The sequence below is a fragment of the Eptatretus burgeri genome, chromosome 12 (genome assembly GCF_056783735.1).
Source record: "Eptatretus burgeri isolate ZD-2024b chromosome 12, Ebu_testis_v1, whole genome shotgun sequence".
Classification (NCBI taxonomy): Eukaryota; Metazoa; Chordata; class Myxini; order Myxiniformes; family Myxinidae; genus Eptatretus; species Eptatretus burgeri.
Window position 1 is genome coordinate 8,738,328 of NC_140972.1, and position 23,427 is coordinate 8,761,754.

The following is a 23,427-nucleotide window of genomic DNA, read 5'->3' on the forward strand; positions in this document are numbered from 1 at the left end:
TGCAAAGGTTTTACGACGTCCCTGATAGTTTTTGTCTTCTTGGTTAAAAAGTAGAGTGAAAGAACAAGACGCATTTACATATACATTTAACATTCCTGGAAATCGGATAACATCGCTTTACTTTTTCATTTACTCATGTTTAATCCTCGCGATTTTTCACAGGATTCAGGAAATACCAGCAAATCCCCGTTATTCTCGGAAGTTCAATGAAGGTGGATTTTCAATGTTTTCCCATGAATTGGAAGATTGGTGAACAATATGTTTCCGCAAACATAGCTGGAACATTTTTTTTTTTTTTGAGAAGATGATTTTTCATCGTTGATGGTTAAACTTGGTCGACAGGTTGGGTGTGTGACAAGAACGAATTGTCTAAATTTTGGTAAAGATCTGGATCCGGATCCGGCCCATCAGTGGGACTCAGAACGTAAACTGTTCAGCCCAACGGACGTACGCGGTCTACCGAGTGCTGTTATAGTTTAACCTGTTTAAATCTATCTTCTCTGTCCTTTAGGTGATGGTAGAAAGTTGGTTGTTACAGGTCAAGAGAAGTAGTACCTTGTAGCTGATAACTCGAGATTGCCTCACGATCCAGGATTTGCGTTGTGGACACCACTCCAGAGGGACCATCCACTTGGAAAGGCCAAATGTTATCGATCAGTGCATAGCGGATGTTGCCATTCTCTCCTAAAAGAAAAGGATAAGCAAACAAGTTTAATAATAAACTGTGACCTTGACAAATCAAGAAAGGCCACAGTAATGTGGCAATAAAGGTTTGTAAAGCATGTGGGAATTAGTATCATGATTGCAATTATAATGAGAAAGCATCTCAAAATGGAAAACCCATCCGTGCCCACTTTGTACTCGAACAAAACTTGAAAACAGTTTTTAAAAAGTACATTTTATTCATTTGTGTTCTCCATATTCACATAATAAAGGTTTGTTTAAAAAAATTTGATGACAAAAGTTCAAATGGTAAAATAGTTATGGCCTGGACAAACACACTGAAGTTGAAATGGTAATAAATAAAGAAACACGGAAGTGATTAAAAGGCGACATCTACTTTCTTAACTACCCTCTTGAAGAGGTTCAGTCATTGAAACTGCCGGGTCTCACTGTCAGCCATGATCTTTCTTGGGCAAACCACATTTCAATGTTGGCCTCCAAAGGCAGCCGCTGACTTGGGATACTTGATCATACAAAGTCCTTCCTTGGCACTTCTGAACTCCTATCTACCTACAGGCCTCAATCCACAGCTTGATGGAGCACTGCTCTCTCCTCTGCAGTGGCGCCTCTGCCTCATCTTGCTCAGCTTGATCATGCGGAAAAGCAAGGCCTTCAAAATTATTTGAATCTCCTGCGCTCAAGCTGAGTTTATGGGCCTTATCATTTCACCATCGCAGACAGGTTAGTGGTCTCTTTGTCTTCCACTGCCTCCTTTCCGGTCTTTCTCCCTCTGCTCTTTCCGTGCTTTGTCCCCCCCAGGCTTCTGCAAAGCTCACACGGTTTACCATCTACCCTCTTCTGGTAAATGTACCTAAATCCAGGATTACTGCTCTCCTTCACTCATTTGTTCCTCTTTTTTTTTTCCCCCACCTTTGGAATCCACTTCCACATCCTCTTCAATCTCATTCTTCCCTCCAGGTATTCAAGACGGCTGTTCACCACCATCTCAGATCATCCCAATCCAAAACCGTGATCTTTTCTACCCTCATTAACCCCGCTCAAATCTCTCCTAATTTCTCAGTTTTTTTTCTTCTTAGAGTTTCCTTCCCCATGCATGCGGGTCGTGCGTCATGCTTTTGTCTGTTCCGTCCTGATCCTTTCAGTACGCTGTCTCTCCCATGATGCTCGACTGTGCATTAAAAATATATCTTTGATGGTGATCTTTCACTGGAAGTTTACCCATTTTATTTTAAGTTAACAGTGAATCCTGATAGAACTCTACTCGGCAGTACGAGAAGTGGGCTTTTAGCTTTATGGATGTTTCGAGAGGAACACCTGACAATGAGTCATCAATTCGATTTGATTGGTAAATGTGATTGATTAGCAACAACACTTCTTCACATCCATGGATTGTAACTCCTCAATGTGTCCAAGACTTTTGCACAGCGGTGTACACTGCCTCCCAACCGAACGTTCCTGCATTCACGAGACAAGGCACAGATACTGCGTGTTGCTGACCGATTACCAAACGGTCCGACGGGAACCGATCCGCAATGGAGTGACATGTCAAATTAGAGAGCAACACTGAGCAACATGCACTGAGTGCCGAGTGAGCAGGTGGAATGACGAGCATGGGGCTTTGCCTCCAAGAAACCCATTCACAAACACTTCATCACAACGTAGAAGCTGTCATGCACGCGTGTTACGGCTGGATTAGCAGAACCTGAGCTTGAGGGAATTGTTTATGGAAAATCAGCTCCTTTTTGAAAGGAATGTTCTCCAACAGTGATGCATTTAGAAAAAGCACGCACACACATACACACACACACACACACACACACACACACACACACACACACACACACACACACACACACACACACACACACACACACACAATGGCAACTTTGGAAGTGTGCAATTTACCGAGTGCAGTTTTAATCACAGCAATGGGAAAAATCCTCATATGTTCTGAAGGTTCAGTAATGTGATTTAGTTTGTCAAACAGTCACATGATTTGATTAATCAAGCCACACATGCAAAAGTCAGTCATGTTGCATGATTTAAATGTCGGAATTAGTCAGTGTGTGTGTGTGTGTGTGTGTGTGTGTGTGTGTGTGTGTGTGTGTGTGTGTGTGTGTGTGTGTGTGTGTGTGTGCACACGCGCGCGCATTGGTACAGGAAACCGCAACAAAAGCAAACAAATATCTCCACAAAAATTACACTTGAACTCGATATCACTGAGATACAATTGGCCAAAGATTGGCAACGAAAAGAGATTGCCAATGCGTTGGGCAACAACAAAATCAACAGGGACCACTTTACAACACGCTCATCGAGTGCAACGCCCACAGCAATTGTCACAATCTGTGCGGCATTGTTCCACATTTATGTGTGGATCAGGAAAACCTTTACACAGGTGGAAAGGACATTCTTACAATGGATACTCTAGCTCTACTATCTAAATAAATAAGGTCTCTGCAGGTGAGTCCATGATTTTATAACATACCAAGGTCTCGATCTTGAGCTTGTAGCTGGGTGACGAAACATCTTGGGAGGCAGTTTTCAACCACGGAGGCTTTGATTGTGCCAGAGGTAAATTCCGGGGGTTCATTGATGTCGAGAACGAGCACCTCAATTGGAAGATATGCGGTGTGGGGTGGCGTCCCTTTGTCAGTTGCTGACAAGACCAATTGGTAAGAATCGCGTCTTTCTCTATCCAACATCTTTGAGAGGTAGAGCACTCCTGGATGGAGAAAAGAAAGGATATAAAATTAGTGGTTTCAACATAATTAATGGTTTAAATTAAACGTGAATTTCATCGAAATCTCAAGTGTCTCTCCAACTATAGTCAGATGGTTGGGTGATGTGGAAGAAAAATATGGTACTCACCGAAATTTTCATCAACAGAGAAAATATTCTTCTCATTTCCTTCGATCAATGCGTAAGACACATGACCCGACTCTCCTGCGTCGGGATCATGGGCCACGAGACAGGCCAATGGCGACCCTGGTGGTTCATCTTCCAAGACCTCTACTTTCTGGAATCTCCAATTCTCTCTTCTCTGATCACCAATCCAGGATTTTCTTGTCACTCCAACTTGAGACCTCCAATATGGTGCATTGTCATTCACATCAGAAACATGAAGCTTTACAGGCAAGAAGGTCTCAAAACCTTTATTGATCAATTCCGCAGTTACAACAAAATCAAACAACGAGGTCTCCTCCCGATCGAGTAAATCAGTAGTGCGCAGCTCGCCAGAGGCTGCATCGATAGCGAGTGGCAAAACTGGATTTCCCAGCAGGCCATAGCGAATACTGTAATCCGCAGGAAGTGCTGAGAATGTGTGTATTAAGTGACCCAATGGGACTTCTTCAGAGACCATCAACTCGAGCGGTCCATTGTTTGGCCAGTCAAGACGTATGGTTTTGGGTGAGGCAGCGGGTAATACAGCTACACTGGCTACGATGTAAGACTCCTGAAGCTTCTCTGACACCACAACCCCTTCGATCCAGACATCCAAATGATACCTCCCTGGAACAGGTGCCAAACTGGAGAGAAATACTTTTCCTGATGTTCGTTCGACAACAAAATGGCCGGTCTCGGGGCCTCCCATCAATGTGAAATTCACTCTCCCTGGCTCACGATACCAGCCTTCCGGGAGGGGCAGGGTCCCGATGCCAGTACCAGGTGAGGTCAGCGGAGGACAGGAGAGAAGAACGGGAAGGATTGTCGATTTCCTGTAATTGCTTGTGAAAATCACCTGCAACAACAATTTGGGATGCTCAAAGGAGGCAGTGGAAGTTAAATAGCTGATTCAATATAATTATGTTGAACAAGAAAAATAATAATAATCATTCTTTTGCTGCTGGTACAAAGCAATCCTTTTGTGGTTGTCATTCTTCAGTTTTATGAGAGCATTTGCTATTTTTTTTCCTCGAGAATGAATGAAAATATATGATGAAAGTTTTTTCTTGTTGGAAGATTCGAAGTTGACTTTTTTTATTCTCCTGGATGCCGTTTCAGCAGCAGTCTAGGGTATCGTGTGACTGCTGGCATTAATTAATGCGTTTAACAATATTTTCCTTCACACACCATTGCCGACCATCCGTCACTCTGAAATCTTTATTTTGTGTGTACTGTATGAACGAGTGTGTAACTCATGTGTGTATGTATATCTATATATATATATATATATATATATATATATATATATATATATATATATATATATATATATATATATATATATATATATATATATATATAGGATCCCTGTGTCGTAAGAGGCGACCAGGGTTGCGTCAGGAAGGGCATCCGGTGTAAAACATGTGCCAAATCACTATGTGGATCATACGGATGATCCGCTGTGGCGACCCCTAACGGGAGCAGCCGAAAGAAGAAGATATATATATATATATATATATATATATATATATATATATATATATATATATATATATATATATATATATATATGTTAATAGATAATTTGAAGTTTTTGTTTGTTTGTTTGTCTGCACGCGCTAATCTCCTGAACGGTCAAAGATAGGAGGAAACCTCTGCAACAAAAAATGTCGGGACAGGCCCCGGGAAGGTTATAGGCAAGGTGGCGAGGCCCCTTTCCCCCTCACCAACCCCTTTCGGCTATGACTGCTGTGGCCCAATAGGGAACTGATACTGGGCTCGCGTCAGACCTACGTACAGAAAAGTAAATTCATTCAAAAAGAACCCGGGCAATGCTGGGTGCATTCACCTTAATATATGTAGGTGTGTGTATATATATATATATATCCTGGTGTTGGCACAGTGGTTAGGGCAGCGGCTTGGGATCCAAAAGGTCCTGAGTTCAAGCCCCATTGGGCCACTGAATTAATACACCAGGGGGGTGACTCAGCCTGTCATCCTTCCGAGGTCGGCGAAATGAGTACCAGTGTACTGGGCCGGTGTATACCCCGGTTAAAATAGGTGTACCATATCCCTGTGTTGTAAGAGGCGACCAGGGTTGCGTCAGGAAGGTCATCCGGCGTAAAACATGTGCCAAATCACTATGCGGATCATACGGATGATCCGCTGTGGCGACCCCTAACGGGAGCAGCCGAAAGAAGAAGAAGAAGATACATATATATATATATATATATATATATATATATATATATATATATATATATATATATATATATATATATATATATATATATATATATATATATATATATATACATATATACTGCATATACTGTATATACACACAGTAGCCTGCCAAAGCATTCACCCCCTTCCTCCCACCCCACAAAGTTTTCACATTTTGATGCCACCTGAACTTATTAAATGATGCTTTCAAATCAAACTTAATGTATACTAGTGCGGGCCCGTAGGGGTGGGCCCGTAGGTGCGTGCCAGGATGTGCAGCTTCGTGCCTGCAGTATCAGGTCCCCAGCATCAATTGTGATGTCATATCAAACGAAGAAGAAGAATTGTGACGCCCCCTCTCTCTCGCCCTCACCCCACTCTCCCCCCTCTCTCCCCCACCCTCCTCTGTCCCCCCTCCTCTCTCTTGCCCCCCCCCTCACCCCCTCTCTCACCCTTCTCTCTCTCACCCCCTCCTCTCTCTCACCCCCTCCTCTCTCCCCCCTACTCTCTCGCCCCTCTCTCTGTAAATGTATTCACAAATTTCTACCAAGCACAACGATTAATTCCATCCTTGGGAAAAAACAGCTTTCAAATCTTGGGAAACACTTGGGAAACAGCTGAAATGGATGAGGAAGAACGATATCAAACTTTGAAAAGGCACATAATTAGGTCCCCAGTGTCGATTGTGACATCATACCAAACGAAGAAAAAAGAATTGTGACGTCAATCGTGCCAAAAAATAAAAATTAAAAAAACATTAATTGTGACGTCATACCACCGTGTCCTGTCATTGGTTGACAGATAAATGGCCGTAACTTGGGAACCGCTTGTCCGATTGATATCAAACCTTGAAAAGGCACATCCGCGGCGCCCCGGCAATATTCCTGGCAAGTTTCAATCCAATCGGACCGGTGGTCGTCTGGTTATTAATAATTTGGGAAAAATGGCATGATAAGGTGAGAAGGTGGAACGGACACCTTTAGCTGCCATATATACACCTTTTCAACACTGAAAAGGCAATGAAATGGCCGTAACTTGGGAACCGCTCGTCCGATCGATGTCAAACCTCGAAAAGGCACATCCGCGAGTCCCCAGAAATATTCCTGGCAAGTTTCAATGAGATCGGACTGGCGGTCGTCGAGAAACGGCGGTCGCAGACAGACAAACAGACAGACACACACACAGAGATTGCTGGAATTATAGATAGATGGTCTTCACAAACTACTCCTCAGTGATAAAGCTAAAAAAATGCAGATAAAATGTGAAATAGTTCGACTAACAGAGAAAATCAGATGATTCTCATTTTCACAAGTATTCAAACTCTTTGCCTAATTAAGCCGAAATCAGTTCAGGAACAATTTTTTTTTTTTGAAAGGTTACGAAACAAGTGTAATAGGTTTCACCTGTATTTACGCAGTGTTTTCATTTTTAAATTAAGCTCACCACTTTTCTAAGCAGTTGTAATGTTTAACTCCTTTGGTGAACCAACAAGGTGAACAACATGAAGACCGAGGAGCTTTCCAAAGAAGTCAGACATAAAATGGTGGAGAAGCACCGTTCAGGAGAGGGTTCTCAGAAGATTTCAAAGTCGCTCATTATTCCATTGAGTAAGAAGTGGAAGAGGTATCATACCATCCAGACTCAGCAGCCATGCAAGCAGTAAACTGGTTCGGATGTTATTGCAGATCCAACAATGACTTTGAATGATCTGCAAGGCTCCATTGTCTGAGATGGGGGTCAGTGTTCATCAATCAACAATATCTCGTTCCCTTCACAAAAGATGGACAGGTGGCAAGAAAGAAGTCATAACTGAAAAAGTCACATATAAAAGCTCATGTGGAGTTTCAAAAAAAGCATCTTGACGATACTGCAGGCATGTGGAGAAATGTTCTGTGGTCAGAGGAGACAAAAATTGAACTTTTTGGCCTAAATTCAAAGCATTACATCTGGCATAAGCCTAACACTGCACATCACCCAGTGAACACCATCCTTACTGTCAAGCATGGTGGTGGCAGCATCATGTTATGGGGCTGCTTTGCACCAGCAGGGACTGGTAAGCTTGTCAGGATAGAAGGGATAATGGACGGTGAAGAGTACATGAGAATCATTGATGAAAAGCTGCTTGAGTCAGCCATGAATCTGAAACGGTGTCGGAAATTCACATTTCAGCAGGACAATGATCCGAAGCATAAAGCTAAAGCCACACTGGAGTGGATGAATAAGAAGTAAATAAATGTTCTTGAGTGGCCCAGTCAAAGTCCTGATTTGAACCCAATTTAACATTTATGGCGAGACTTGAAGATTGCAGTCCATCGACGATCCCCCATCAAACTTGGTTGAACTTGAGCAATTTTCACGTTAAGAATGGGTAAAGATATCACCATCTCACTGTGCAAAGCTGGTGGAAAGACATACCCAGAAAGACTCATCGCAGTCAATGCTGCAAAAAGTGCTTCACCAAGTACTGACCTGAAGGGCTGAGTACTTTTATAACCAGTGAATTTTGATTTGTACATGTTTTTTACAGGTATTCCTGACATGTAACCTCCTTCAAATATAACAGTGTTTAGTTTGATCTCTTAAATTATTTAAAAAAAAAAGGTCAGTTGGAAAAATAGTTTCTAGAAAATAAGGAATTCATCGAAATGTGGCATTATTGGTAGGGTTGAATACTTTTGCAGGCCACTGTAAATATACATATCGACAGGGTGTCCATCATGTCCTTGTGTAACTTTGAAATTTTATAACTTTTGATTTACTCGTGATATAAACAAACTATAAATGGTGCATGAAAGTATAATTCATCAAGTCTTTACCCAACACAGTTCACATCTTTAGGCTTCAACATAACCACCATATTTCAATCCGATTTTCCAACTTGTTAAAAAACATTCTGCAGTTGTTGCTGAGTAATTTAATTTATTGCATTTGTGATCGTCACCCTAAGTTCATCGAAAGATTGTGGTTTTTAGGAGTAAACAAGTTTCACATCACCCCGTAATAAAATATAGTCTCATGGGGACGGGTCGGTGAACGAGTTGGCCAACCAATTGGTCCACGTCTACTGATCCACTTGTCTGGGAGGACATCATTCAAGACCCGTCACACATTTTAAGCACGGGCAGGGAGCCGAGTCTTGCTGGTACAAGGTGATATGGGAAAGATTTAATCATCCTACCTCAGGAACCAAATGCGGTAATTGTGGTTGTTGACCTTCCAACCGATTTTGAAGTTGCCTCGTCAGAAATTGTGAACTTGTCAGGAAATGCAAGAAAGTTTGGATTTAACAACATCAATACCAACATTAACATTCACAAAACTTGATGAATTGTGCTTTCACATGTGATTTATAGTTGCTGGTTTTTTTATACATAATCAAGGCTCATGGAAGAGCTAGAACACAGAACGGATCAGGACACAACATAACAAGAGTAACAGCAGAAAGAGAAGGGGGAAATGCCAACGGCAGGGCAGAGGGAGAAAATAGACAGAGACGGACAAGCAAGGGATGTGGATAACAATGAGAGACATGGTAGAACCCAAGAGGTGGCCAAGATGGATACAGAAGCAAAAATGTTTTGGGGAGTGAAGGGGGTGTGGGGTGGGGGTTAGCGACAGTAGAAAAGATCATTGTTTTGGATAGACGGTAATCTGAGATTGTGGTGAACAGCTGTCTTAAAGACCTGGAGGGAAGAATGAGATTGAAGAGAATATGGAGGTTGGTTATGCAGTTGTGAAAAAAGACTAACAACTGAGTGGAGGTAAGCAGTGATCCAGGATTTAGATAGTTTCACCAGAAAGGGGTTGATGGTGGACCGCGTTCGCCCTATGGAAACCTATGGAAACCTAATATAAGCATATTTTGCAGTTAATACAAGGAAAATGCAAGAATGTCATGTTTTTGAGAAGGTATAGTTCAAGAACGACGCCATATAATTTAGTTGCCAATAGCCTCAGATGATGCCGGGAGCACACGGAAGGTATAGATATATTCATTTTGCCAATAGAATAATTTTTTGTGTTCTACATGGGGTGTTGAAGTTGACTGAAAAAATGGTCCCAAATAAGTATAAATTTTCATAAAGCAAAGTTTTTTGCAGAACATGTGAATAAAACCTGCATGTATGAATTATTGGGCAGATGTGCGGTGTTCAAAAGTAATTTTCCAGTATATTAACTTTAATTTAGCTAATATTTAATATTTATTATTTTTCAATTTTCATGTATATTTTATGTTTGTCATGCCTCACTGGTCACACTTGAATGATTCCTAACAAAGGGAACACTAGCACTGCTGCGAGGAGCTTTATATCGGCATTCTTGGTAATGAAGTAGGCCTATTTCATAATGAGAACCACATGGCTTTGTAACCACATCCCAGAGTCCATTAGTAATCAATGATGTTCTTCACTTTCAGGCAATGATGGAGGGCACTGGAAATCTCGACCAACCCTTACTGCCACGCAAGTTGACCCATTCCTCCTGCATCTTCGAGTGCGAGGACACAGACCTCGAGCTGAATTCATCCCAAGATCGTGCATCGTGGGAACGGCTTCAGAAAGCAGCTGAGATCCGGAAGCATGCAGCGATTCTTAGGATTATTGCTACAGATAGATATGATGAGATCCCACAAGTCCTCTATCACAGGGGATGCAGGAATCAATTCGTTAAGAAACCTGACCTGGATGCTATTGAAAAAGCGGCATCTGCAGAAAATCCGGATAAGCAGGGACGGAAAGAACTTAACCGGAGAAAGTCATCAGCAGGTCTAACCTCGTCATCATCACGCGTGTATGCACCAGTCTGCATCTTCTGCATGAAAAGCACCAAGTATCTCACAAACAGCAAAACAAGAGAGCTCTTGGTCCAATGCGTCGATCTATGTTCTGATCAGACGGTTAGGAAGGCAGCAGTTGACCAAAGTGATCCAAGAATGATGGCGATTACGTCCCGAGACCTAGTTGCAGCTGAGGGCCACTACCACCGATCTTGCTATCGTAGGTATACCAAACAGACAAGCTCCAAGACTAACTCTGAAACTAGTGGTGATCCGGTGGCATTCCGCCCAGACCCAGACGAGGAGTATGCTAAGACTGAAGTACATTGTTACAGTGGACCGTTCAGGCTCATTAGGGATGTTATATTTGAGAAGCCTCAAGTGATAAGAATGACTGAGTTATGTAAATACCCGCTTGATTTGTTCGTAGAATCTGGTGTAGGCCTGGGTGAGGTGAAAGCGTCCACGAAAAAACACATCCACAGAAAGATCAAGGGGGAGTTTGGGGAGAGTATACACGTGATACCAGATGAGCAGGGCAAATTGCTGGTCTATCCTGACAACCTTTCCATGTCCCAGCTGGTGCAAGAAAACCAGAGGCTTAAAGAGGAACTCCTGGCTACCAAGCAGAACACCTAAATCAGAGCACATTTTCACATGATATTTGACATTTGTGGGTGAAAGATTTTATATGAACACCAACAAATTGGCATCTTCCATTTTTGCATATTTTGGGCTAAAAATGGCCGTTTTCAAAGATGTGTCAAATTCTGTAATGTACCATGGCTCAGATATAAATAAATTCAACACTTTTAGGCATAAAATGGACTTGGACACTTATTAACTTCCATTTGAGTCCATTTTGGCTGATAAATTCCCATTGGTAGGGTAACGGTGGTGTTTTTTGGACGGATGGCCAGATTTTAAGCAGGGGTCAAATTTCATGACCTTTTGACCTCTGGTGACCTACTTAATTAGCATATTGGCATATAATATATATAGATGTGTAGAACATAAAATTTGCAACATTTTGAGTGGTCATTTGTAGCAATCGGGTCATTAGTTTAAAAAAATATCACAATTTATATTTCCCCTACCCCAAAATTTCAGGTCCTGGGTCAGGCCCGGTCCTCCATCTTTAAGAGGTGATTACTAGCACAAAGCTACCGTTCCAAGCTTGGCTTCAAAGTTTTTTTTCATCTATGGGTATCTGCCTTCCAAGAAAACACAGTGACAATTTGCCACCCCAGATGGTACCAATATCTGTTCTGGCTCAGGGACTATCATGGCTGATAGTGAGACCCAAGAGTTTGAATAAATGAACTTTCTGGAGAGGATTGTTAAGAAAGTAGATGAGAGGGTTTGCTCGATGATTCTTTCAGAGAGAGATAGAGATAGAGATAGAGATAGAGATAGAGATAGAGATAGAGATAGAGATAGAGATAGAGATAGAGATAGAGATAGAGATAGAGATAGAGATAGAGAGAGAGATAGAGAGAGAGAGAGAGAGAGAGAGTATGTGTGAGATTTCTCAAGGTTAAAAGACATTCTAAGTGTTTCACTATTTTGTGATTGTTTTTCAAGGGAAGAGGCTGCAGCCTGCCTATCTGAAGGATGAGGGATGTCATGACAGATGGTAGAGTAATCAGCAAATAAATAAAGAGGATTCTCCAGAGTCAGAGATATCATTGATGAATATCAGGAATCAGACTCGGCCCAGAACACTGCCTTGGGGGTACTCCAGCCTTGACAGGGAGAGAAGAAGAAAGAAATCCGTTGAATGCCACAGGTTGCCTATGAGTGTGGAGGACGTCAGTAACCCAAGAGTAGAGTTAGCCTTAGATTCCATTGGCAGATAGTTTGGAGAGGAAGGTGGGATGCCAGACTGTATCAAAAGCTCGAGATATGTCCAGGGAGATGGCCCTGATCTCATGGGCCTCCACCATTATTGGGAGAGTAGAAGCAGCATGTCCAAGGTAGAGTGACCAGGTGTGAATCCAAATTGATGATCCAAGATATTGTTGGAGAAAATGAATGAATTTATGTCAGCTGGGATGATGGATTCCATAACATTGCTGATGATTGGAGGAAGCTGATCGGTCTGTCGTTAAGGGGATCCGTTTTTGCACTTTTTTATGCAGTGCTGTGATGTTGCCTGATTTCCAAGCAGATGGAATATGACCTTGGGCAAATGACAGGGTGAAAAGGGCGAGAGAGGACGTGCCAGAGTAGCAGAGCAGGTTTTTTTAATAGAATCAGAGTCGAGGGTTGCCAGAAAGTTCATCACCATCTCAGATAGAGTCCAGGAGCAGTTGGGTGCACCTGTGAAGGATGGTAACAGAGAGAGAGAGAGAGAGAGAGAGAGAGAGAGAGAGGAGAGAGAGGAGAGAGAGAGAGGAGAGAGAGGAGAGAGAGGAGAGAGAGGAGAGAGAGAGGGGGGGTTAAGGACACACGATTCTGAAGCAAGCACAGAATTGAGACATCATTTTGCCTTTCTTGTGGTAATAGGTAAATATGTTGGATCTCGGGTTTCCAGTATTGGATGCAACAGGAAGTAGGAAGTGACGGGCAGGAGAAAAGAAGTTCACGGTGTGGTGATTAAAGGATTGACTGGGATTCTGAAGGCCGTGGACGTCTTTTCCTTATATGCTAAATTGGTGACCCCGACATGATCTGGTGTTTGATGGGTTGGTGTGTCGCTGATGGGCTGATGGGCACGCTATGGACGGGAAATCATAAAGTACTGCTACGTTTGTTGGGGGGGGGGGGGGGTTAGATATCACTATAGAGCAAATAGGAATGTAGAGAGTAGCATGGTCCATGTACGGGTAGTTAGCCAATCTCGATGTAACAAGTCGGGACATGTCAGCTTAAGGAATGTCTTATTTGTGTTTGCACCACACAAGGGGTGGTGCATGGTAATAATTAGTTAGGGATTATGATTAAGGAATTGTGTGTATAAACTCCTATGTAAACCTCCACTGGGATGCCAGGAGACTTGGAAAGAGAGGAAGAGAGCGGCAGAGCTATAGACACCTCCCAAGGGGCAGAGCTTGAATCGCCTTCCAGGGGCGCAGCATTGCCCAGGGAGAAGAGGGAGTAGCGAACAAGAGAGCAGTTGGTCTGAGGAGAATGGAGAACAATATGGAGGTATATCACAGGTATAGGCTGGGCTTGCATCAGGTCTCCTGCAAACATCGCAGGTATAGGCTGGTCCTTGCGGAGGTGGACATTGGCAGGTTTTCCTTTCTTGCCTCCACTGTCTCTTGATAGCAAGTCTCCCACATTCAAAGTGGCCCAGGCCTTTGTGGCAAATGTTACGCCAAGCTGACCTGTTTGTGGCCTGATGTTCCCAGGTGGTGACTAGAATGGCATAAGACTTGAGTGTAGACTTAAGGACATCCTTATAATGCTTCCTTTGTCCACCACGTGAATGTTTACCAAATTTAAGTTGGCCGAAGAAAAGAGCTTTCGGGATTCTGTGGTCTTCAATACGTGTGAGGTGTCCTGATCAGTGAAGCTGGGCTTGCATCAGGAACTACTCAATTCCTTGGATATGACAGTAGTCTAGGATTGAGGTGTAAGGTATTCTGTCTTGCCAGGTGATGCCAAGAATCTTACAAAGGCATCGCTTATGGAATTGATCAAAGCGTTTGACACAACGACGATAGGGTGTCCAAGATTTGCATCCGTAAAGAAGTGTTGATAGGACAATGGCACGATGGACACTAATCTTGATAGCCAGGCGAACGCCATGTTCATGCCAGAGGCGACGCGTCAGTCTATCAAATGACACACATGCTTTACCGAGTCTAGATGTTACTTTGTCGTCAATCATTGCATTTTGAGAGAGGACACCGCCAAGGTAACAGAACTTACCTGCACTTTGAGTGGCGTGTCATCGATGGTAATGTGTTGGACAGTATATACGCACCTTCTGGTCTCGGCTGAAGCATGTCCTCGGTCTTCTTGAGGCTAATTGTAAGGCCATAGCGATGAGCAGATTGCACAAAAGAGCTGTTAGGGTTCGTAATTCTTTCCTTATATATATATATATATATATATATATATATATATATATATATATATATATATATATATATATATATATATATATATATATATATATATACTTTTCCATTTATGCTTAAGATGTAAGGCAGGAACTCAATGTATATAATTCTTTATTAATTGTATTCCCTTCCTTCTCTCACAACCCGCCGTTGTCTGCTCCTCCATCGCAATTCCACCATTCCCTGGTTCTTTTATTATTTATTTATGGTACGGGAGGGAATAAACCTATTGGTTTTAAAAGAGCGAACTAAGGTTCTCATGTCTCTCCTCCTAACCCGTGCGTGCAAATCCTCCATTAATTTGGAACATTTCCACAGGAGTTAAAAGTGTTTGGTACATCGTAGGATTTTAACCTCCTGCCACGACGAGCTCGATGTTGGTTGAGCCGTTGATGCTAAAGTACTAATGAAAAGGGCACATGGGTGTGGGTGGAAGACATGTGATCTTCTACAACGCTCTGAGAAGACCTTCATACTCGATATTAATGGTGGTCGGGAGACGGTCTCCATAGATCGTATAAAGCTAGCTTTTCGTGATGCAGCACCAGAGCCGACTCTCCCCCCAACAACGGTACCATGTGCACTTCCCGGCACGATATTTATGAGTACAATTTGCTGTCGACTATTTTTTGGGTCGCCGAAATAGGTGACCCTTATTGTCAGTAATTCTGTCTGTTTGTTCGTTTGTCATCAGCATAATTGGTAGTAAACGTGGGTGGATTTTGACCAAACTCTGGTGGTAGGTATATCTTATGACCGAGTACTTTGGAAATTGTGATGGTTGCTAGGGACGCTTTGGTTCCCTAGCAACAACCGAAAAACCTTCAAAATCGGTACCGTTCACGCAAAATCAATTCCGAAAGCCATATCCCTCGTAGGGTTATGAAATTTGGCACGAATGATCTACAGGTGATGCTCTATCAAATATATTCCGGTTTTTTGTGATATATGGAATACTTTACCCGCAGCGCCCCCTACAATTAGGGTGTGCACGAAAATTGGCGAAAATTGAAGGCCCCCGAGCGACCAGGTGAGTGCATCGATACAAATGAAACTTCGCAGGTTCGTGGTACTCAATGAGTACTACAACTTTGCCTCAGGACATATTGACCGATTTCGCTTAGGTCAGGGGTCAAAGGTCAATTAGTGCAAAAATCGATAATATGCGAGAGCTGGAGGTGCCTTCGTGCCAAATGCTACTCCTCCTAGGGTTATGGTCGGATGGTCATGAAAATTCACACTAATCGTCTGGAATACATTGTGCACAAACGATCGAGCCGGATTTTCGATTTAGATCTTTGTCCACCTACAGCACCCCCTCAAACTTTGGGGATTTTCGATTTCAAACCGCATTTTCGGTACTTTTCATTCAAATGGATACCGAGTAGTTATCAGTACATGGAACTGGATGAGATTTGATATGCATAATCTTAAGGTGATTCCCTATCCGCTATACGACATCCATTTTGCTCTATATCTTATAGTTTCCATGCTTGGCGACCCATGACTGCCTACCGGCTTGTTATCTTGGCTGTGACTTTTATTGTGCGTTTTACATGGACAGGCAACACCTATTATATTGTTTGTTCCCATAGTTTGATTAATGCATGAGGAGGGGGAGTACTGTCGTGGCATCATTTTGCCTTACTTGTGGTAAGAGGTAAATATGTTGGTTCTCGGGTTTCTGATACCGGTTGCAACGGGAAGTGACGAGCAGGAGAAAAGGAGTTCACGGTGTGGTGAATAAAGGATTGACACGGATTCCAAAGGCCTCGGACATCTTTTCCTTATATGCTGAAGGTGTAAGGGAGGAATTAAAGTAAGGGTAGTGACTAATGGAACAGACATAACTGGAGACACGCCGTGGGTACGGGAAACAGTTGGGGGGAAAACAATGAAAAAAATGGGTCGGCCTAAAACTATCTGAGCCTGAGACAAAGGATCAAAATAAATAGAATTAGTACAAAAAATACACAGAAGTGAAAACTCCAAGCACGAATACCAATCGACACAAACGGAGAACAAAATTTGCAGAAGCACAGACAAATCCAGAATGATCACTTAGCTTTTTGGAAGCAGATCTTTGGAGGACCAAAAGAAGCGACCATGACTTGGTAACCAGAAACGGAAATCCCATCACATGATATGAAAAATTATAAAAGTTCAAATTTGCACAAGGACATTATGGACGCCCTATATACACATATATGATATACATACATAAATACAAGTGTAGGGGGCTAGCAGAATGGCCAAGGTCCTAGAGGTATGCACTCAGCTCTGAGCCATTTAGCCTAGGTTTGAATCTCTACCCAGATAGAAACTTCCATCCTGGTGTTTCAAAGGCAGGATGGTTCATCAGTGTATATGCCATCCTTCAGATGGACGATGAACTGGGCATCCCATCTGCCAGCATAAGTTGCTGGATGGTGAAGTTTCCCACGGTGTCCTTTGCGAAGAGTAGCTGAGCTATCGCTGGCACCCTGAACAAATTACAAATTCCTGCCCTAACCTACATAGGCCATTCTGTCAGTGGCAAAGCCGTGCCCTCAACCAATTAATAATGCGACTTGCAGACATGTGCTGCATACTAAAGAAGAAGGAGATGCAGGTATAAATGTAGCACCTCTACAATGTAATGGTGACCATGAATGAACCCTTTCATCACACCAGCACTTGAAATACCCAGCTTAATGTTCACCTCATGTATGGTGTACTCACATCCAGATGCAACGTAATGCCTGCGAAGCAGCAATTTGAGTTTATAGTCATGTCATGAATCAAACCCAGATGAGACAACTCAAAGGTAACCACTGCACCATCCTGTTTGACTTACTCAAAATAAAAATTTATCTATGGTTTTTTTAATTTTATTTTTGTATTTCCTTGTGATGAAGTTCTTACAATATCTGACCCTAGTACAATCTGGCATGTCTCTGTATTGTGGCGATACCTTGATTTGCAGCAGAGCCTCGGTGCGCAATGGGGGTGTGCCGCCATCATGCACCTCAAGACGTAGGGAGTAGGAACTGCGCGTTAGAATCTCCGCTGTTCGCAACTCTCCAGTTTGGGAATCCAACAAATACTGCTCCGAGCCATCACCTGTGAAAATAACAGTTTCAAAAAGAGTGGAGTACAACACGTATCAAAGTGTCATCAAGTGCTCCATTTCAATGGCCGATGACCAGAATAACAGCAACACAACTTATCACATCATCTGCTTGGTCACGCTTCGCAAAGGAAATGAAATTAAGAGACGCGGAAAACCTACCATCCGGACATTAAATATGCATGCGCTGGATAAGAAACGAGACAAAAAGCAAAGAAAACACATGTTTGATTTGTAATACTAGCCAAGCATGTCCGTCCAAGTTCCGAAAGTATACATAAAGTCCGATTTGGCCATGCCGCTGTGTGTTCAAATGGTAACGCAGTGGGTCTACACAGCAGTGCAGGTCTGGATTGCTATACATATCCCCACAATTATACAATCCAAAAATTGCATTCTCATAATTCGAATATTCCTGAATGCAACATTCCAATGCTCATTTGTTACGGATACAAAATGTTCTTTCTTTATCATACTCGGCAGAAGGCTGAAGGAAAACGTTCCGTTGATGCCGGCATCTGGGTCAAAAGCGCTCCGCGTGGCGAGCCAAGTGCCTGGGGGACTCACATCCAAAACCTGTGACAATAAACACGAGGAACATGAGAACTCCTCATTTAAACACAGGGACGAATTTCCATATTTAACATCAAATGTTCCCATTTGTAGGAACAGAAGCGTAAACAGCACATTTGTATCGATAATAATTCACTGAACATCGTCATTAAAATGATAGTGGAAATTATAATAACGTGTCATCACAGGAAAATTAATGGTCGAAGATAAGTTTGTAGTTTGTCATATCCATAACAAACACAAGTTAGAACACCCTCGTATCGGGTGAACAAAGTGTGCAGGCATCACATACTGTAGGTCTCAAGGACTATTATAATACTACGTCAATGCAACACCTCCAGGAGAGCATTGAAAATATGAGGCGAAGCGAACTGCAGAGTTCCTGATGAAAGACACCAAGTGGACTTTCTGATCCCTCGTCTCTTCCCACAAAACTTAGTAGGTTGTACTTGTGCTTATTTTTCTTCTGTGGTTTGCGTAACTTTTTCTGAATAAACACAAATGAACAAGACAAATTATGGCACGTTTGACCTCCACTTCTGGCATGTTTGAAAGCAACACCCCAAATTATTGGATAATGCTTAATTAGGATTCCTAATAACTCCAACGCTAAAATTATCCCAAAATATATCAATAATCGATACCCAACTGCTAATCGTAGAGCTGTTAATCAATCCAGCTGACAGCACAAGGACAATGGAGTAACATCCGACTGACCTCCAGTGTGTCCTGTCCAGGATCAAAACTGGGCGAGTTATCATTCTCATCGAGCACTTCAACCAGTAGTGTTGAAGTTGCAGAGAACAATGGAGAACCAAGGTCAGAGACAACTGCAATGAGCCGATAGAAGGCGCAGGACTCACGGTCCAAACTCTGTGTCGTTACCAGTTCTCCTAAAGATGACAACACGAGACAGCAAATGTTAGGAGAAGTTCACAATGAGTCGACAGGAAAACATGTCAGAATTCACTTGGTCTTGGTGACAAAGCAAAACAATCAGATAGTAATAGCTTCCTTTCACTCGGGGTAAAGACACGCCCCCCCCCCCACCACCCACGTGGTATAAAGATATGTCAGCATTCACTTGGTATTAGAGATGATCGCATTCTCACGATGTTAGACATGCTCACGTTCAATAGCTATCAAAATACACTTGCATTTATTCGGTAACACAATATGCTTGCATTCCAACACACTTTCTATTTTCTTGTACACATTGTGGAGGCTCGAGTGAGAGCGAACACACAACGCACAGCAAAGGGGGGGGGGGGCATGAGAAAAGAGGGGCTGGAGAGGGAAGGACAAAACAGTGGGGAACAGAGACATTAGGAGATCCGTGGAAGGAGACCGACGGGGCGGGGAACACGGGGTATACAATATGATATTACAGGGACTTTCAGGAAGAAAGGCAGGGAATTTGAAAGAAGTGGGTTTAGGTTGGATTTACGGGAGTAGAAAAGATCGAGGTTTTGGATTGGGTTGGGATTGCTGGCAGACATTGAGCGGCCTGCAGCAATATGGGGGGAGGGGCATATCACAGACAGAGCGGGGGGGGGCAGACCGGAGAGGAGACGTAAGAAGACAGAAAGACCACCAACCTGCCTGTGGTGAGAGAGTGAGAGGCCCAAAGACTCAGCCTCACCAGGGGAGATACCAATGATCCTAAATGCCTTGGCTTCCACAGGGTGAAGCCGAGAAAGGTGAGAGGCAGGAGCACCAGCCTAGAGGGGAGAGCAGTCTTCCATCAGGCTGTGAACGAAAGCTTTGTATGTGGTCAGGAGCTCAGGTGAGCAGAGGAAGGACTTTGCACAATGGAGGATTCTCAGTCGGCGACTGGCTTTGGAGGCCAAGTTTGAAATGTGGCTTTCTCAGGAAAGATCATGGCAGATAGTGAGACCCAGAAGCTTGAATGAAAGGACTTCTTCCAGAGTATTGTTGAGAAGGCAGATGGGGGGGGGGGTTACAAATGGTCCTTCTGGAGAGACATGGTGAGATTTGTCAGGATTGAAGAACATGTTCCACGTGTTGGACCAGTTTGTGATTTTAGCCAGATCTGCAGAGAGCGAAGAAGCTGCTGCTTGCTGGTCTGAGGGATGGCAGATGGTACGGCAGAGGGTGGAGTCATCGGCAAAGAGATAAAGAGAATTTTCCAGAGTCGGAGAGATCATTGATGAAAACCAGAAAAAGAACAGGGCCCAGAAAACTGCCTTGAGGAACTCCAGCCTGGACAGGAAGAGGGGATGAGAAAACTCCATTTAGGACCACACGTTGACTGCGACAGGAGAGGAAGTCTGCGAGCCATGAGTGGAGATGGCCTTGGATACCATGGGAAGAGAGTTTGGTGAGCAGGACAAGGTGCCAGACCGTGTCAAAAGCACGTGATATGTCAAGGGATAAGGCTCTGATTTCATGTCTGGCATTGAGTACTTCCATGCATTGTTGGGAGAGCAGAAGCAGCATATCCACTGTGGAGTGACAAGGTCTGAAACCAAATTTATGATCGGAAATCAAGCCATTGGAGAAGAGGAAGGATTTAATGTCTGAAACGATGATGGATTCCATAACCTTGCTGATGATTGGGAGAAGGCCGATTGGTCTGTAGTTGCAGGGATCTGTTTTTGTCTCTTTTTATGCAGGGCGGCAATGTCTGCTGATTTCCAAGCAGATGGCAGATGACCTTGAGCAAATGAGAAGGTGAATAGAACAGAGAGAGGGTGAGCAAGAGCAGAAGAGCAGGTTTTGAGGACACGTGGGCTGAAGCCGTCTGGACTGGTTGCAGAATCTGAGTCGACGTTTGACAGCAAGCTCTCCAACTTGTCAGGAGAAAAGGACACAGAGTCCAGGGACAGCTGGGTGCGACTGGGAAAGGTGGGTAGAGAAAGCGATGGGTTTTGGACACAAGATTTTGATGCAAACACAGAGTTTAGGCATTCAGCCTTTTCACGTATGGTATCAGCAATGCGGCCATTTGAGGTCAGGGAGGGGATGGAGGGGGAACATACACCAGGAACAGATTTGATTAGACACCAGCAGGATTTGGAGTAGGGAGAGAGGTTTGAGAGTTCAGACTTGAGATTAGAAAGATGTTGTTTTCTGGTTCTCCTGAGGGTTCCAAGCTTTATGGAAGGAACTGAGATTACCCTCAGTTGGGTTTGCTTTCCATGAGGCAAAGGCAAGTTGTTTCAGGACAACTGCCTCGCCACAAGCTTCAGTGAACCATGGGCGGGAGGAAGGGTAGGACAACTGAAGATGAGAGGGGATAAATCCGTGCACGAGGGAGAGAGCAAGTTTATTTGAAAGTATTCCAAGGACGAGCTGATGTTGGAGAGAGTAGCGATGGGAGACCAGTCTAGAAGTTTGATGGCTGTTTGGAGACCCTGCTAGTCGGCTTGAGTGAAATGCCAGACTCAACGGCACTGAGGTGGTTCTTTGATAACAGCCAGAGAGATGTCCACTTTGACAAGCACATGGTCAGAAGAACCGATTGGAGTAGAGGAAGAACAGCTGACATTTTCAGGGAAATTTGTCAAAATCAGATCCAGAAGAGATGGAGCACCATTGGTTGAGATCCGGGTAGGGAAGTTGACTGATTGAGTCAGTCCCAATGAGTCGCAGATGTCTTTTGCTGAAGTGCCATGACAAGTGAGAGAGGTACCCACACCGAGCCAACTGGCACGATGACAATTGAAGTCACCACAAATGAAGAAGAGAGAGTTCAGAAAGAAACGGTGTATAGATAGAAAGGATACTAAAAAAAAAATTGATGGATTTTTGAAGATTCGGTAAGATTAGGGAATGGAAGGTTGTCAGAAGAAATCGTGATGGTAATGGTGAGGGTTGGCCAGCTAAAATAGAAGTAAGATAGTGTGCCGGGAGAAGGAGGAAGAAGAAGAAGAAGAAGAAGAAGAAGGGGGATCGGTACTCGTGGGTATGGAGGGAGAAAGGGTTGCTGTTTTTTTGTAGTTTTATATTTAAGACAAGAAACAGAGGGTGTGGTTGGGAAGGAATAGATGGGGCGTGTTGGGAAAGTGGGGAAAATAGGAATTCAAATAAAAATGATCGTACACCAAGATGTGAAGGATGAGAAGGCCTCAAGGAACACGATAAGACAAGGTTGAAAAAAAACTCACAAAATAGCACGATTTTCAAAACAAAACTAAACTAGGAACACACACTAAACATGTAGGTGAGAAAATAAACAGTTAAAACAGGACAATTAATGACCGGAAACTTAACTTTGAGAAAGTTGGCAGAGACCCCTGAGAGAAGCTGCCATTGCTCCAATCCCAGAACCAGAAGTTTAACTCACATTCACAAGGTGTCAAACCCAGAACTTGCGTTCATTCGGCATCAGAACACACTCACATTCACTCGTGACAAAAACACACGACAATTCACTCGGTATCAAATCGTGCTCGCCTTCATCCGGAATCAAATCGTGCTCGCCTTCATGCGGTATCAAATCGCGCTCGCCTTCATCCGGTATCAAATCGTGCTCGCCTTCACTCCGTATCAAATTGTGATCGCCTTCACTCCATGTCAAATCGTGCTTGCCTTCACTCGGTATCAAATCACGCTCGCCTTCATGCGGAATAAAATCGTGCTCGCCTTCACTCGGTGTCAAATCGTGCTCGCCTTCACTCCGTATCAAATTGTGATCGCCTTCATCCGCAATCAAATCGTGCTCGCCTTCATGCGGAATCAAATCATGCTCGCCTTCATCCAGTATCAAATCGTGCTCGCCTTCATCTGGAGTCAAATCGTGCTCGCCTTCATCTGGTATCAAATCGTGCTCGCCTTCATCCGGTATCAAATCGTGCTCGCCTTCACTCGGTGTCAAATCGTGCTCACCTTCACTCCGTATCAAATTGTGATCGCCTTCATCCGGAATCAAATCGTGCTCGCCTTCATGCGGAATCAAATCGTGCTCGCCTTCATCCAGTATCAAATCGTGCTCGCCTTCATCTGGAGTCAAATCGTGCTCGCCTTCACTCCGTATCAAATTGTGATCGCCTTCACTCCATGTCAAATCGTGCTTGCCTTCACTCGGTATCAAATCACGCTCGCCTTCATGCGGAATCAAATCGTGCTCGCCTTCA

At 43.4% G+C, this 23,427-nt stretch overlaps 1 protein-coding gene across 2 annotated transcripts in view; it reads right to left on the bottom strand.

The window, feature by feature from the left end:
- Positions 1-23,427, bottom strand: part of LOC147015044 (protocadherin-16-like) — a 209,126-nt gene that overhangs the window by 28,882 nt on the left and 156,817 nt on the right. For both annotated transcript variants that reach the window (XM_085849401.1, XM_085849402.1), the window contains exons 10-15: positions 19,046-19,221; positions 18,232-18,331; positions 17,600-17,748; positions 3,556-4,426; positions 3,173-3,409; positions 556-684 (exon numbers count right to left, since the gene is read on the bottom strand). In XM_085849401.1, coding sequence (XP_085705527.1) covers positions 556-684; positions 3,173-3,409; positions 3,556-4,426; positions 17,600-17,748; positions 18,232-18,331; positions 19,046-19,221 — 1,662 coding nt within the window. The remainder of the gene's footprint in view (positions 1-555; positions 685-3,172; positions 3,410-3,555; positions 4,427-17,599; positions 17,749-18,231; positions 18,332-19,045; positions 19,222-23,427) is intronic.